The sequence below is a fragment of the Bos mutus genome, chromosome 16 (genome assembly GCF_027580195.1).
Source record: "Bos mutus isolate GX-2022 chromosome 16, NWIPB_WYAK_1.1, whole genome shotgun sequence".
In the NCBI taxonomy this organism is placed as follows: domain Eukaryota; kingdom Metazoa; phylum Chordata; class Mammalia; order Artiodactyla; family Bovidae; genus Bos; species Bos mutus.
In genome coordinates this window covers 1,386,115-1,401,620 of record NC_091632.1, presented here as the reverse complement: position 1 = coordinate 1,401,620, position 15,506 = coordinate 1,386,115, and the positions used below count along the sequence as shown (strand labels likewise).

Below are 15,506 nucleotides of genomic sequence, written 5' to 3'. Positions count from 1 at the left end.
CAGATCTTCCAAGTGTCAAGGTCCTGTCAAGGAGAGACTGCAGAACTGTTCTAGACATAACAGTCTGAAGAGACAAGGCAAGCACATGCCACTTGTGACCCTGAACTGGACCTTTTTGCTGGGAATGGTATTATAGGGACAACTGATGAAACATGAATGGGGCTGAGCGCTGGATGGTAGTCATGTATCAGTGTTAATCTCCTGACCTCTAATAAGAGGTTTTTATAGTGGTCATAAAAACTTAAGATATTTTTGTCATTCAGATTGTGGTCTTCCTCCACAATATCCTGGCCCATGTTAAATAATCACAACAAGGTAGAAATACTTCTTGATCCTCAGTTTATTGTCTCTTCATGCATGGACGCTCAGTTGCTTCAGTCATGTCCAACTCTTTGCAAACCCATGGACCGTAGCCTGCCAGGCCCCTCTCTCCATGGGATTTTCCTGGCAAGAAAATTGGAGTGGGTTGCCATGCCCTCCTCCAGGGGATCTTTCTGATCCAGAGCTCAAACCCACTCTCCTGTGTCTCCTGCATTGCAGGCTGATTCTTTACTGCTGAGCCACTGGGGAAGCCCTTATTGTCCCTGAGGGTAGAAAAATCATGCAATGGAAAGAACACAAACTTCATAACGACCAAGGAGGTTGTATTTTGCCCAGTGTCTTGGGCTCTAAGAGATTTAATATGGGCAGGCATTCTAGAAGGTAGAAATAGGAAGCTTGAATAGATTACAGAGGTTTGTCAGAAACAGGAGGAATTGCTCTTTGTTGCAGATGGATTCTGGTGGTGGGGCAATATGTTGAGAGAAATGATGTTGTGCTGGTTCCTAACAAATCCAACTCTGCCAAAAGGGAGAACTAATTAGGCTGGCTTTTTTTTTTTTTTTGAATATGAGTTGAATGAGGTTTCAGTACAAATCTCATTTCTGTATTTTTAATGATTCTTTTAAGGAAAGCCTTTAGCCTTATTTCTACACTGGAACCGGTGTTAATTTCCTCCTAAGATCTGTATGATAACAAGTTGTTGTTTTTGTTTAGTCACTAAGTCGTGTCCAACTCTTTTGCGACCCCATGGACTGTAGCCCGCCAGGCTCCTCTGTCCATGGGATTTCCAGGCAAGAATACTGGAGTGGGTTGTTACTTCCTTCTCCAGGGGATCTTCCCAACCCAGAGATCGAACCTGTGTCTCCTGCATTTCAAGCAGATTCTTTACCCACTGAGCCATGGGCACAGATTAGGAAAGATTAATTACCTGAAAGACAATTGTGTTTCATTCTCTTTCAGTTGTAAATATAATGAAGCCAGTAAGCCTTGTCCTCATAATTCTGTTTTTATTTTGTTTTCTTAGTTCTGCTCTTAACAACCAAACTTTTAGCAACTTTTTACAACGCTCTATGGAGACATAGCAGTTTCAATCCCTGGGTTGGGAAGATCCCCTGGAGTAGAAATGGCAACCCACTACGGTGTTCTTGCCTGGAAAACCCCATGTACAGAGGAGTCTGGTGAGCTACAGTCCATGGGGTCACAAAGAGTTGGACATGACTGACTGACTGAGCACACACACATAGAAACATGGCAATAATACCAATTTCACAGAGATGCCGAGGATCAGTTCTGAGATGTTAGTTAACAAGTCCAGTAAAAATTTTATTTTTAAAATTTACCTATGTGTTTTCTTTTTAAAAATTAAGCTATTTTTAATAAAGCTATACATGTTGTAGTTGAAAAAGACACTCTAGCTCTTTCTCTATTCATCGTAACAAATGATTTTCATATTCAACAAAAAGAAAATAAGGCATTTTAGCTATATTAAGTAAATAAAGTGAGTTGCAAAACAATATAAACAATAAAATGTAAACTTTAAGTTGTACCTCATCAGTAATTTTTTTAAAAGGAAGCAACATATTCCCTTTACCATAGCATCAAAAAGAATAAAATCCTTAGGAATAAACTTAACTAAAGAGGCAAAAGTCTTGTACCCTGAAAACTAAAAAATGTTGCTAAAAGAAATTTTAAAAGATGCTAATATGTAGAATATTCCAGCAAATTTGGAAAACTCAGCAGTAGCCACAGGACTGGAAAAGGTCAGTTTTCATTCCAATCCCAAAGAAAGGCAATGCCAAAGAATGCTCAAACTACCGCACAATTGCACTCATCTCACACGCTAGTAAAGTAATGCTCAAAATTCTCCAAGCCAGGCTTCAGCAATATGTGAACCGTGAACTTCCTGATGTTCAAGCTGGTTTTAGAAAAGGCAGAGGAACCAGAGATCAAATTGCCAACATCCGCTGGATCATGGAAAAAGCAAGAGAGTTCCAGAAAAACATCTATTTCTGCTTTATTGACTATGCCAAAGCCTTTGACTGTGTGGATCACAGGAAACTGTGGAAAATTCTGAAAGAGATGGGAATACCAGACCACCTGACCTGCCTCTTGAGAAATGTGTATGCAGGTCAGGAAGCAACAGTTAGAACTGGACATCAAACAACAGACTGGTTCCAAATAGGAAAAGGAGTACGTCAAGGCTGTATATTGTCACCCTGCTTATTTAACTTATATGCAAAGTACATCATGAGAAACTCTGGGCTGGAAGAAACACAAGCTGGAATCAAGATTGCTGGGAGAAATATCAATCACCTCAGATATGCAGATGACACCACCCTTATGGCAGAAAGTGAAGAGGAACTAAAAAGCCTCTTGATGAATATGAAAGAGGAGAGTGAAAAAGTTGGCTTAAAGCTCAACATTCAGAAAATGAAGATCATGGCATCTAGTCCCATCACTTCATGGAAAATAGATGGGGAAACAGTGGAAACAGTGTCAGACTTTATTTTTGGGGGCTCCAAAATCACTGCAGATGGTGACTGCAGCCATGAAATTAAAAGATGCTTACTCCTTGGAAGGAAAGTTATGACCAACCTAGATAGCATATTCAAAAGCAGAGACATTACTTTGCCAACAAAGGTCCGTCTAGTCAAGGCTCTGGTTTTTCCTGTGGTCATGTATGGATGTGAGAGTTGGACTGTGAAGAAGGTTGAGCGCCAAAGAATTGATGCTTTTGAACTGTGGTGTTGGAGAAGACTCTTGAGAGTCCCTTGGACTGCAAGGAGATCCAACCAGTCCATTCTGAAGGAGATCAGCCCTGGGATTTCTTTGGAAGGAATGATGCTAAAGCTGAAACTCCAGTACTTTGGCCACCTCATGCGAAGAGTTGACTCATTGGAAAAGACTCTGATGCTGGGAGGGATCGGGGGCAGGGGGAGAAGGACAACAGAGGATAAGATGGCTGGATGGCATCACTGACTTGATGGACGTGAGTCTGAGTAAACTCCGGGAGTTGGTGATGGACAGGGGGACTGGCGTGCTGCAGTTCATGGGGTCGCAAAGAGTCGGACACGACTGAGCGACTGAACTGAACTGAACTGAACTGAATATGTAGAAAGACCCATATTTGTGGATTGGCAGACAATGTTGTTGTTAAGCTGTCAATACTATCCAGAGCAGTCTACAGATTTATTGCAATAATCGATCAAAATCCCAATGACATTTTTTGCAGAAATAGAAAAATTCATTCTTAAATACACATGAATCTCAAGGAATCTTGAATAGCCAAAGCAATCTTGAAAAAGAAGAACGAAGTTGGAGGTTTCAAACTTCTTGATTTCGAAACTTATTACAAAGCTACAGTAATCAAAGCAGTGAGACTGGCAAGAAGACAAACAGAGAGAAGGATGGAATGTAAAAGAGAGCCCAGAAACAAGCCCTGGCATACCTGGGCACATGGTTTTCAACAAGGGCACCAAGACCACTCAGTGGAGAAGGGACAGTCTTTTCAACAAATGATGTTGGGGAAACTGGATATTCACAGGCAAAAGAATGAAGCTGGAGCCTTACCTTACACCACATATAAAAATTAAAGTTCATTTTAGCTCTAAGTAAGATCTAAAACAGTTCTTAGAAGAAAACAGAAGAGAAAGGCTTCACAATGCTCGATTTGGCAATTATTTCTTGGGTGTGATACCAAAAGCTCAGGCAACTACAGAGAAAATAAAAACATTGGACTATATAAAAATTTAAGACTCCTGTGCATCAAAAGACACGAGAGAGTGAAAAGGCAACCTACAGAATAGGAGAAAATATTTGAATAGGATAGGAAATATAGGAATAGGAAAAATATTTATCATATATCCGATAAGGGGTTACTATCCAAAATATACAAAGTACTCCTATAACTGAACAATAAAAAATCCAAACAACCTGTTTTAAAAATGAGCAAAGGCCTTAAATAGACACTTCTCCAAAACAGATACACAAATGACCAACAAGTGCATGAAAGATTCTCAACATTAGTAATCATCAAGGAAATGCAAACCACAGCCTCAGTGAGATACCACTTCACACCCTTTAGGATGAATGCTATCAGAAACAAAACAGAGCAAAAACCAGAAAGTAACAAGTGTTGGTGAGGATGTGGAGAAGTTGGAATCCCTTGCACATCACTACTAGGAACGTAGAATGGTGTAACTTCTGTGGGAAATAGTATGGGGCAGTCACTTTGCTGGCTGCGGTACAGACTTCCAGGTGATGATCTGGTCGATGACTTCTGTTTCCCTATCAAGTGTGAAGGGTCATCACTGGAAAGTCGGTGACCAGAGCAGTTTAGAAAAGAAAGGAGAGGCTGTGAGAATCATCAGGAGGACAAGCCTCCTGAGCAATAGGCCAGGCCAGCTGAGCAGGTCTGAGGTCCTCTGGGGCTGTGGCGATGAGTCTTTGGTGCTACTCTTTCACCCGGGTGTGAGCTGGCATCAAGTGGCTCCCAACTACAGGAAAACAGGGACAGAGCAGGCAACGGGTTGTGTTCAGCCGGAGTCACAACCCTGATAATGATCTGGCAGAGAAGAAGTCAGAAGATCTTGAAGACAAGAGGGAACTGCAAATAGAAGCAGCGAGGGCAGCACCGGCTTCCTGTGGTGAGGGCAGGGTGTGGGCAGGGCCCAGCAGCAGTTTCCAGGCGCTAAACGGAGGCTTGTGCCCACCTGCCCCTTCCTTCCCATCCTCCTCTGAGAGCATGGAAGCCAAGGTTCCGGGTGACAGCAGAGCCACCCTGCCTCCCACCCCCGGAGGGCACCTGTCCAGGGACGACGGGGGCAGCTGCAGCATCCCAGCTTGCTCCCCAAACCCATCCCACCACAACTTCCTTGCCCATTGCAGAGATTGGTGTGGGCACCACTGGCTTCGGCATCTTCTTCATCCTCTTTGGAATGCTCCTGTACTTTGATTCGGTGCTGCTGGCCTTCGGAAATGTGAGTCTTCCAGCCCTGTGAACCTGCGTGAGGTCTCCACTGCCGGGAGGGTCGGCCCCGAGTTTACTCAGATTGGGTCCAGCCAGGCATCGTGTGCCACCTGCGTTGGGCAGGCAGGGGCTGGTGGCTGGGGATGGACAATAAGGCCTCCCGGGCACAGAGGACCTGAGGACCTGGATTCTCATGCTAAGCTCCGGGTGAGGCCCTGGGCTGGGGGTGGGGGGCGGGAATTCAGATGAATCCGACACTGGCCCTCCCTTCAGAATCCCACCACCCAGGGAGGGGAATGTGACATCAACCTCATGGCTGGGGAGGAAGGCAGGGGCAGTGGTAAAGTCACTGTAAGATAAATACACCTAATATAGAAAGAGGTGCTTGGGGGAAAGAGTACGCACAGTGAGAGAAGGACGAGAAAGAATTTAAAGAAAGAGTGTGGGGAGGATAAAGCACTTCCAGGTGGGTGGATCTGCTAGAGCAGAGGTATGGAGAAGACGGGAAAGCACGGAACATGCTGGAAGAGGGCCGAGAGCTCAGTCTGACAGGAGCCCGAGGCGCTCGCAGGGCTCGGGAGGAGCCTGGCTGAGGTGGCGACAGGCCGCGGGGTGGAGGGCCGGGGCTCCACCAGCTCCCTGGGACTCGGGTGTGGCTGCCCAACCTACTCAGGCCTGGCTTCAGCCTCTGTGAAATGGAGTCTTTTCCGCGTTACTTGGGAGGTGTGACGAGAAATATCATACGTGAGGAAGTGCTTGGGATCCAAGAAACCAGGCTGAGCTGGGTGACAAGCGAGAGGCCTCCAAAAGCCTCGGGTTCCCTGCCTCTGGGTCCTTCTGCCCATCACCAGCCCCAGTAACTCGGGGCTCCCGCTGGCTCGCCCTCACTGATACATCGGCCTCTGAAGAAGGAGCAGGTCCCGCCCCCCAATCTGGTGCGGCTCTGGGCCTGGCCATGGACTCTGCGGGGGGCGGGGGTCCCGCAGCCAGCGTGCCTGCTCTCACCCTCCCGACCCCTCTGCCCCCCATCCGGTGCGGCTCCGCGCCTGGCCACGGACTCGGGGGCTCGGAGCCAGCGTGCCCACTCTCACCCGCCTGACTGCTCTCCCTCCTCACAGCTGCTGTTCCTGACTGGCCTCTCTCTCATCATCGGCCTGAGGAGGACGTTCTCCTTCTTCTTCCAGAGGCACAAATTCAAGGGCACCAGCTTCTTCCTGGGGGGCGTGGTCATCGTCCTGCTGCGCTGGCCTCTCTTGGGCATGTGCCTAGAAACCTATGGCTTCTTTAGCCTCTTCAGGTGAGAACAGGTCCCGGGCCTCGCGATGGGCACCCCAGGGCCTCTGAGCAGCTGAGCTCAGGCTCCAGCGGGTGTGGGCAGCGTGACTGGCAGTGCGTGCAGAAGCCGGACTTTATCCCGAAAGAGGCGGAGACTCAGAAGGGCTGGGAACAGGGGTGGGCCCCTGGTGGACACTGCGAGCTGGAGGAACAGGCACACCCACCAGCAAACATGGAGTGCCTGCTGTGTGCCCATCACTGTGCCCAGCACCTGGGAGTAGGCCCACGACCTGCCCGCAAGCCTAGCAGTCAGACAGGGACAGTGAACTCACATCTGCGAAGCCCCTCACAGGCACGGAGCAGGCTCACAATTTTCCTCTCATTCTGTCATCTCCACAACCCACCGTAGGGCTGTCCTCTTGTAGATAAGGAAACCAAGGCCCAGAGAGGCTGCCGCTGCCTGAACTCTCACAAGGAGCATGCAGAGGATCTGAACTTGATCCAAGTGTGGATCAAAAGTGCGAGTGGGGCCTCTGCAGACTCAGTAGTTCTAGCCAAAAGTAAACCTTGACAAAGACAGCTTGCAGCAGCATTGAAGGGAGAAGAAAATCACAGCTACCAGAGACCTCAGAAATGCAAGTGGACCTCAGGGAACCGAGGTCCAAGGAAAGGAAGTAGTTCAGCCAGAATTCAGATCTCTATTCCCTCCCCACACCAGCCTCTGTGCCCCCAAGCCCTTTGGAGGGTCACCATTCTTGCCAGGGGAGGGGTGTGGGGAGAACAGTCTGAGCACAGCCCCCAGTGGTGATCCGTGCCGGGGCTTGGAAACCTGTGGCTGCTGGTTCACAGCCAGTCTAGGGAGAGACGACTAACAAAAATAAACATTTCCCAAGCAGTTCTTTGTGGAGATGTGGATGCTATTACTATTAACCCCATTTTACAACTGAAAACAGATTCAGAGGTGTTAAGGAATTTGCCCAAGGGCCAGTGAGAGGTGGAGTCCAGATGGGACCCCAGGAGTCTGATCCCAAGGCCTTCATTCATAACTACCCCACCGTACTGCCTCTTGAAAAGCAGGGGTGCAGAGCCATGCCTACCCAGGGTCCAAGGGCCTGCTCTCCCAGGAGCCAAAGCTGGAGCCTGTAGCAGGACCTCAGCCTCCCCTCCGGCTCATCCCTGATCCCCCCTCCGCCTCTCTGCTCCTAGGGGCTTTTTCCCTGTTGCCTTTGGCTTCCTGGGCAGCGCCTCCAACATCCCCTTCCTGAGTTCGGTAAGTGAATCATGTGAATGGCTTGGTGGTGGTCCTTGGGGAGGGGGAAGCACACGGACTTGGTGAAGCTGCAGAGGATCCTTTCCCATCTCCCCTCAAAACCCCTCCCCAGCTGGCCCGTCTCAGCCCCTTTTCTCCGACAAGAGCGGATGAGGGTTCTGTGAGCAGTTGTGCCAAAGGTGTGGGTGTTGGGAATGGTGTCGGTCAACAGCTCCCTGTTAGAGCCAAAGAAACGGAGCCTTAAGGGGTCTCAGTGACCCAGCAGAAAGTGCCAGATTCCTGGAGAACTGGGCCTCTATCCTTTTCTTGGGGCAGGGGGTGGTCCCCGGCCCCGCCCCTCCCCTCTCTGAAGCACCTGGAGTGAAGAGAACACAGCCCTCTAGAAGCCCAGGGAGGCCCTCGGCCGCCCCTCGACACGCCCGCCCCCGGCACACCCCGCAGCCCCCTCCATACCTGCACCTGGCACTCCAGCTCTCAAGGCTGGCTTCACAATGACCTGGATATTGAGTCTGCTCCCCGCTCTTTGTCTGGAGTAATGATTCTTGCCTCCCACAGCTGTTCCAGAGGCTTCAAGGCACCAGTTCAATGGTCTGAACAGCAGAGATGCACTCCTTGAACTTGGATCACTGGGCGAGGGGGCTGGAAAGGAAATGGGAGACATCTCGCAGGCGCCCACCCCGCACTGACTCATTCCCCTGACGCATCCGGACCTCTCCAGGTCCAGAAGGACGGACGGAGCCGAGGGACTGACCTCGATCCCCAAGCCAATGCAGGAAGCCATCAGGACTGCTGGGAACAGAGACCCAGGGCCCACGAGAGGAAAAGCAGAGATTAAACCCCTAAGCTGTGAACGTGCCCGAGACTCAGTGTCTCTAGCCCACTAAGCCCACTCTCTGACTCAGGGTGGGCGCACAGACATCACTCCGCCCAAGGAGGGGCAGGCCAGCCCTCACGGCCCATCATTAAACCCTGGTGTTTACCAGCCCTAATGAGGGAGATAAGATGTTTGCAGCTGTTAAACAAGGGATGAGTATTAATCCCCAGGATGGTGGGAAGTGCTTCCCAGCTACTGATTAGGTGGATGTCTGCACAGCACACTCTCCAGGCAGCTTCTGTGCTGGGGTAGAGGGCTGTGCCCCTACCTTCTAAGAGCCCCAGTCTGTCTTGGGAAGCCCCTCATCTAAGGGTAAAGCACACTCTCGCAGGCCCAGGAAAGAGTCAGGAATCCCCTGCAATGAGCACATTTAATACGTTTCTGTGAGGGCCCCTGCGTCTGTGCAGAACCAGGGAGCGGGTGCTGAAGATGCAAGGAAAGCAGACCTCCCCACTTTGAAGAGAGGTTCACGGCGATTTCAGAATGGCGAGGCTGTGGCTCCACAGGATGTGGCCGAGGTGCTGCAGGAGCCGCAGGTCACACACCCTCACCTGGAGAGCTCTCCTCCGTTCCCTCAGCACTCCCCGGGACACCCGCCTTCTGCCTTTTTGCGCTGCCTTCCTAGCTGGCTGCTCTCATGCCTGTCTTGCCCATCTGACCACCGCACGTTCCTCTCCAAACCCTGAGCTGAGCTCAGGAATTGCTTGGGGAAAGAAGGGAGCAGAGAAGAAAAAAGAGACAATCCCCCTACCAAGTCCTAGACCCCAGCCCCCAACCCAGAAGCTGCTGTCTGGTCAGAGACCCCAGCTGAGCTGCCAGGGCTGGGGGGTCACGGGGGACAAGCGTGCCGAGCCTCCCCCATCCTCAAACAGTCCCTTTCCACGTTGTTTGCGGGCAGAGTGGATCTGTGAGTGGGCCTGGGGTGAGGAGGCTGCAAAGAACTATTAGGAATCAGAAAGCCAGCCCTGGAAGACTCCTGGAGAGGGAGCAAAAGGCTGATTTTAGCCACGGGCACCAGGAGGCAGGAGGCAGGAGCCAGCAGCAGGGAGCAGGAGGGCTGCACTCTCCGAGGGGCTGGGGGCGGGCAGAGGTGGGTCTGTGCCTGCAGACGTCACCCCGGGCTTTATAAGGGACAGGATCAGGGCATCGGTGAGAGTGAGCCCAGGAGCCCAGCTCGCCTGCCTCCAGGTGCCCCCCCGCCCAAGTGGTGTCATCCTTTGGAGACCCCTCAGGACACAGCCAAGGCAAGGTAGGTGGCCGCAGCCTCCACACCAGGGGAGGGGTCTGGCCGGACCCAGGGAGGCTCACGAGGTGGGAGCAGGCATGTGTCCAGGCAGGCCAAAGGGGTGCTGATCTTCCCTGATGACTGGGATGTCAGGGTAAATACACTGACTTGCACTTTTTGAAACCAGGACCTTGGGGGTTACTTTCTGGGGAGTGACTGCAGTGAATGAGCTCCCCGTGGCTGGGATAAGGGGTCACAGAGGCGTCTGGAGGGGCCTGGGGAACACGGGGGGCTCCTCTGGGCAGTTCCCCGTTGCGCAGATGGCAAACACAGACATAAACAAAGAGCTCGTGAGTGCCCTGCCAGCCCCGGCACTAGGAGATGGGGTCACCCCAGAAGGGAGCCACCCCACCCCAAAAGCTTTCCAAGCAAGCCTGGAGTTTCCGTTACTCTCTAGGTTCAAAACCCCTGGGACAGCGGGACCACAAAATCGCCACTGTGGCCCTTGGAAGCTGATGGTTCTTTTCCAAACAGTTCAGTTCCACCACATGTTAAAAGCCCCTGTGCGCAGGACAGGTAGGAGGGAAAAAGCAAAGTCCTCACACGGCGCCCATGCAAGCACTACCTCTGCTGGGATGGGGAGGACGCAATACAAGTGAGAGGAGCGTGAAGGAGGAACACCACCTTCTAACCACACAGCTTGGCCACTGCCCCTCCCTCATGTACCACCCTGCTTCTGAAGAGCAGCCTGAATTCTCCATCCGAAAGCTCATCTACACACACTCCAGTCTGACTCACACTGCTCCGAGATGAAGCCTCTGGTGGCCCCTTTCCCAGCCTCATCGCTCACTCTCTCCCCAGCCAACACCCACCCCCCCCCGGCAGGCTGGAGGGCGGCACTTCCCTCTTCTCCTGGCGTCGGCTTCCTTGCTGGGACTGCCGTCAATGAACCTTTATTCACCTGGCTGACTTGTGCTCAGAAACTCAGCTCAGGCGCCACCCCCGCAGAAAACCTGCCTGGACCCTCCAGGTCAGGCTCCGGTGGGCTCTGAAGCACCCCGGGCGGCCTGCAGTGCTGCCTGCTCCCCACCAGTCTATCTTTCATTGTTTGATGGACAATCTCAAAGTGCCTGATGACTTTTCCAAAGAGACATCAGACTTGGGAGCTAGAAGAGCCGGAGGAGGGCAGTGGAGGATAAGAAGGCAAGGGGGTGAAAAGGGGCTCAGGGTCTCCCCGACCCCACCCACGTGCTCACAAGCCTCCGGTCAATCACTGGCCATGTTACCTTGAGACGGTCTGCTTATGACTCAATTTCTTGCGCTAGATCTCAGGAGAAGGCCCGGGGAAGGTGTGCAATACCTGTTGTTGTTACCAGGAATGATTTCTGAACTGACCTGGACCCTGTGCATCCATGGTCTAAAGCCACAATAGAAACAGTTTTACACTCTTCTCTCTAGTGGATTGAACCTGTCTCCACTCCACACCCTGCCCCAGGCCTTAAGGCTGGTGCAGAAAGCCATGATCTGGGTTTCAGGGTACCACAGAGTCAAAGTCTACAAGGAAAGTGACCATCTGAGGGGACAGTTAGTGGCCAGTCTGATCCAATGCTCTTATTTTTCACAGGTAACAATAAGATCCAGAGATTGGGGGTGGACCTGTTCTAATCTCACAGGAGGGAGGGAGGAGCTGCAGCCACATTTGAGTCCTTCTGATACCATTCTTATCCTACCCCATACTTGCATCTCGGAGGGAGCAGGAGGGGACTGGGGCGCAGGAGCAAGAACAGAGGGATGGATGGGCTGAGCTGCCACTGGCAGCCGATGGGTACAAACAGCTCCCCCACCCACTTCCCCCGGACCGCACAGGGAGGTCCGGCCTTAGATCCGGCACCCACACCCGTTCCGCTCAGCCTGCAGTGCTGCCTGTTCTCCACCCATCTGTCTTTCATTGTGTTTGCTGGGCAGTCTCAAAGTGCCTGATGACTTTTCCAAAGAGAAATCAGCCTTGGGAGCTGGAAGAGCCAGAGGGGGGCAGTGGAGGATGAGAAGGGAAGAGGGTGAAAAGGGGGTCAGAGGCTACAGCTCCCCCCTCAACTGCCAAGATCACACAGTCAATTAAATCCATACCCTCTCAGGGCCCGCAGAGAACAGAATGTGGAGACAATCGACCTGATCCATCAGGGAAAGCCTTTTTCTCTTTCCTGAATTATAGGCAATAAGACAATTTAATGATGGTTTTCAAGGCTATGAAGGGTTATGAGAGCAAGCAAGATGATTACCTCTTCCTTTTTTCTTGAAAAAGGAAAAAAAAGAAGTTCCTGTTACAGCAAGAGGGGCTGGGCCAGATTTAGAAAGGCACGCTCCAGCTGGGAGAGTGGAGCATGGAGAGCTGTGATTCCGGCAAAGCCTAGCGTGCAGGCAAGAGGCCCCTGCTCCCAGGCCAGGGAAATGGCCGGGGCCTCAGCATCCTGCACTCAGTGCAGCTCTTTGCCCACCTCACTTAACCCCTCCCTGCTCATCGTTACACTGCATCTCACTCCTCGTTTTTCCAACATTCCTCTCAAGCAAACCCGAAGTTCAGAACCCTGGCCATTTTCCAACCTGAGCAGTCCTGCCCCTTCCACAAGTATGGCTCCTCCCTCCCTTCTTTCCTTCCTAACTTTACTGGCCTTGCCTGGCAGGAGGCCCTCCCTGATGATCTTCACCTTAGCATGAGTTTAGCTTGAACTATATGGCGCGAGGGCTCTCAGTCCTATTTCCATGCTGTGTTGGTTCAGGCTTGTCCCTCCACGGGCAGGGTTGTCTCCTCCCTTCCAGGTGCCTGCTGCACGCGGGGCTCTGCCCCAGGGCCTAGCCCAGGCAGCGAGCCTAACCCCGTTCCTCCTCCCTCTCTCTGTCTTGGACTCAGGGCACTTCCAAGACCTGCATCTTCTCACCAGGATGAACGTGCTGCTTTCCTGGCAGCTGATGCTTCTCCTTTGTGCCACCGCCTTCAGGGAGACATTGGAAAAGGTGGCGCCCATGGAGAATCCTAGAACCACAGGTATGAGTTGTCTGGGAAGAAGGTTGGGAGGGAGCAGTGAATTGATGCAAAATGAGAGTTGCCACATTTTTCAGAGATGGCTAGTCTGCTGCTATGAATGTAAAGCTGCACAGTGGAAACCTAAGGTGACACATGCAACACACACGGGGCTCCACTAGCCTTGCGAGCAAGAGACGGATTTCTGCCGTTACAGACGTCAGGAGGCTCACCCAAGTGCAGGTGCTTGGTAACCCCCGAGCTCCTTCACGGGCTTCTCTGCTCGATGCCAACCGCTCCTCTGTGCAGATCTGCTGGGCAGGCATTTACTATGCAAGTCAATCTTATCAGTGACCTCAGTTCCTTTATGGGGAATCTGAAAAAAAAAAAACAAAAAAAACCTACACAAAAGGATAGATCCTTAATACCTCTCAATCTTATGAGTTCATTGTGGGATTGAAGAGCTGGAGAAACTGAGGCCCAAAGAGGTAAAGAAACCTTCCCAAAGTCACTCAATCCAAGGCTGCAGAAACCCAGCAGGTGCTGAGCTCTCCCCAAGAGGGCCCTCTACAGGGCGTGAGCTAGTGGTCACCCCCAAGTCAGGAATCAAGGTTTAATGCTGCTTGGTGGTCAGCCTGGCCTCTTGGGACCTGTGTTCCTCTCCAGCGATGGAACGTGCACCATTCTTTCTACACAAGATGTCCTTGTGCCCATAGATATCCCAAAGGGGGCTTCCCTGGTGGCTCAGTGGTCAAGAATCTGCCTGCCAATGCAGGAGACACGGGTTTGATTCCTGGTTTGGGAAGGAAAACCAAGCCCAAGCACCACAACTACTGAGCCTGTGCTTTAGTGCCCAAGAACCACAGCTAGCGAAGCCCGCACACGTGAGATGTGTGCACACTTGAGACTCCACAAGAGAAGCCACTGCCAAGAGTAGCCCACCTGCCACGACTAGAGAGTAGCCCCTGCTCGCTGTAACTAGAGAAAGCCCATGTGCAGAAGACCCTGTGCTGCCAAAACTAAAATAAATAAATTAAAAAAAAAGATGTTCCAATGCAAAGAGATCGTGGATGCGGGCGTCCCTTGCCAAGAACATCTTCTCTCCTGGGACCAGGTGCTCTTTCTGGGTAAGGCTGGATCCCCCGGAGAATAATGTCATCACCGCCCTGGGGACACTGAGCTCTTGGCTCTTTTTGGCAAAACCTTTTAGGTGATGCTAAAAACAGTGATGCCTAAGTAATGATCCACCTGCTGGGATGATGGCTGTAGCTGGACAAGAGGTCCTCGTCCCTCCCATCTCAGCCAGGCCCAGGGCCCTCCTTGGAAGAGTATCACTCACCCTGGGCCAGACTCACCCACGCTCCTCTCCTCCAGAGAGTGCCGGGGCACTGAAGAGCAGGGCTCAGAGTCAACTATCCTCCTCCACCCAACACACACCCACTCACACCCCAGACCGCATTTCCACCTATCCCTGGCCACAACTGGCTGGGGCCATTGTCTCCTGAGAGCTAGCTGCACTATCTTACTGCTAACAATTTAATGAACTTAATGAGCCTTGCATGTGAAGTGCCTTCCAAGTTAGCCTCATTAGCCCTCAGTGTGAAGGGGAGAGATTACACGTGGAGTAGGGGAGGTGAGCTGGTTGAGGTGACCCAGTTCCCCTTCTTTGCTGAAGCCCTGATATAGCTTATTAGGGGTCACATTTGCTGAGGGTGTGGGAGCACAGTGGTCTTTGCTTCGCTTTCTTCATTTGTATGACTGCAAGCCTTTCATTAGTTTTTATATATTTAACAAGGCTTTTTGAGGCCCTGCTATGAGCAAGGCACTCTGAAAGACTCAGATGAGTGGACATGGCCCCAACCACCCCGAGGAGCTCGGTCTAGTAGGAGCCTGATGAAAAGCAGGGGTACAGGGCCAGCCAGCCGTGAAGAGAAGTGAAGCTGATTATTTCCAAGCTCTATCCTGCTTGCTTCCTTAAAAAAAAAAAAAGAAGAAGAAGAAGAATTCAATGTAAAAGACACTCAAGAAAATCCTGTGAAATATCTGAAATCATAGCTATGTTGAAGGAGAGAGGAGCAAACGGACTAGTCACCCAAGCTAAGATGCTGCTGGTGCCCAGCGTGGAGCGCTGAGCTTCCTAGGGGTCAAGCGACAAAAGGGAAGCCGAAGATGGGGATGTGAGGAGGTGGTCCAAAGCCTTTCTCCGGGCCCCCGCCTCACTCAGCATCTCCCTGTGGCTCTGTCCTAGGCTCGCAGCTTGGACCCGCGACGCTCCGGGCGCCCTGGGAGCAGAGCCCGCAGTGCGCGGCGGGGAAGCCCGAGGTGGCCGGGCCTCGGCCTCGGGGGGCCGCGCTGTGCCCCCCTGAGAGCTCCGCGGGCCCCCAGCGGCTGGGCCCGTGCGCCCCGCGAAACCGCCTGATCCCGTCTCCGAGGGGCGCGGTGCTGGTGCAGCGGGAGAAGGACGTGTCCGCCTACAACTGGAACTCCTTCGGCCTGCGCTACGGCAGGCGGCAGGCGGCGCTGCCCGGGAGCCGCAGCGCCGCGCGGGGCTGA

General features: G+C 52.0%; 2 protein-coding genes across 2 annotated transcripts; both read left to right on the top strand.

The window, feature by feature from the left end:
* Positions 1 to 4,759: 4,759 nt before the first annotated feature.
* Positions 4,760 to 8,690, top strand: GOLT1A (golgi transport 1A). The gene is made up of 5 exons (XM_070384736.1): positions 4,760 to 4,789; positions 5,022 to 5,300; positions 6,409 to 6,587; positions 7,772 to 7,835; positions 8,391 to 8,690. Exons 1-5 carry the CDS (start codon positions 4,760 to 4,762, stop codon positions 8,427 to 8,429), a joined length of 591 nt encoding a protein of 196 aa, XP_070240837.1. The 3' UTR covers positions 8,430 to 8,690.
* Positions 8,691 to 12,853: 4,163 nt separating this feature from the next.
* On the top strand, positions 12,854 to 15,506 carry KISS1 (KiSS-1 metastasis suppressor). The gene is made up of 2 exons (XM_005898383.2): positions 12,854 to 12,977; positions 15,202 to 15,506. Exons 1-2 carry the CDS (start codon positions 12,875 to 12,877, stop codon positions 15,504 to 15,506), a joined length of 408 nt encoding a protein of 135 aa, XP_005898445.1. The 5' UTR covers positions 12,854 to 12,874.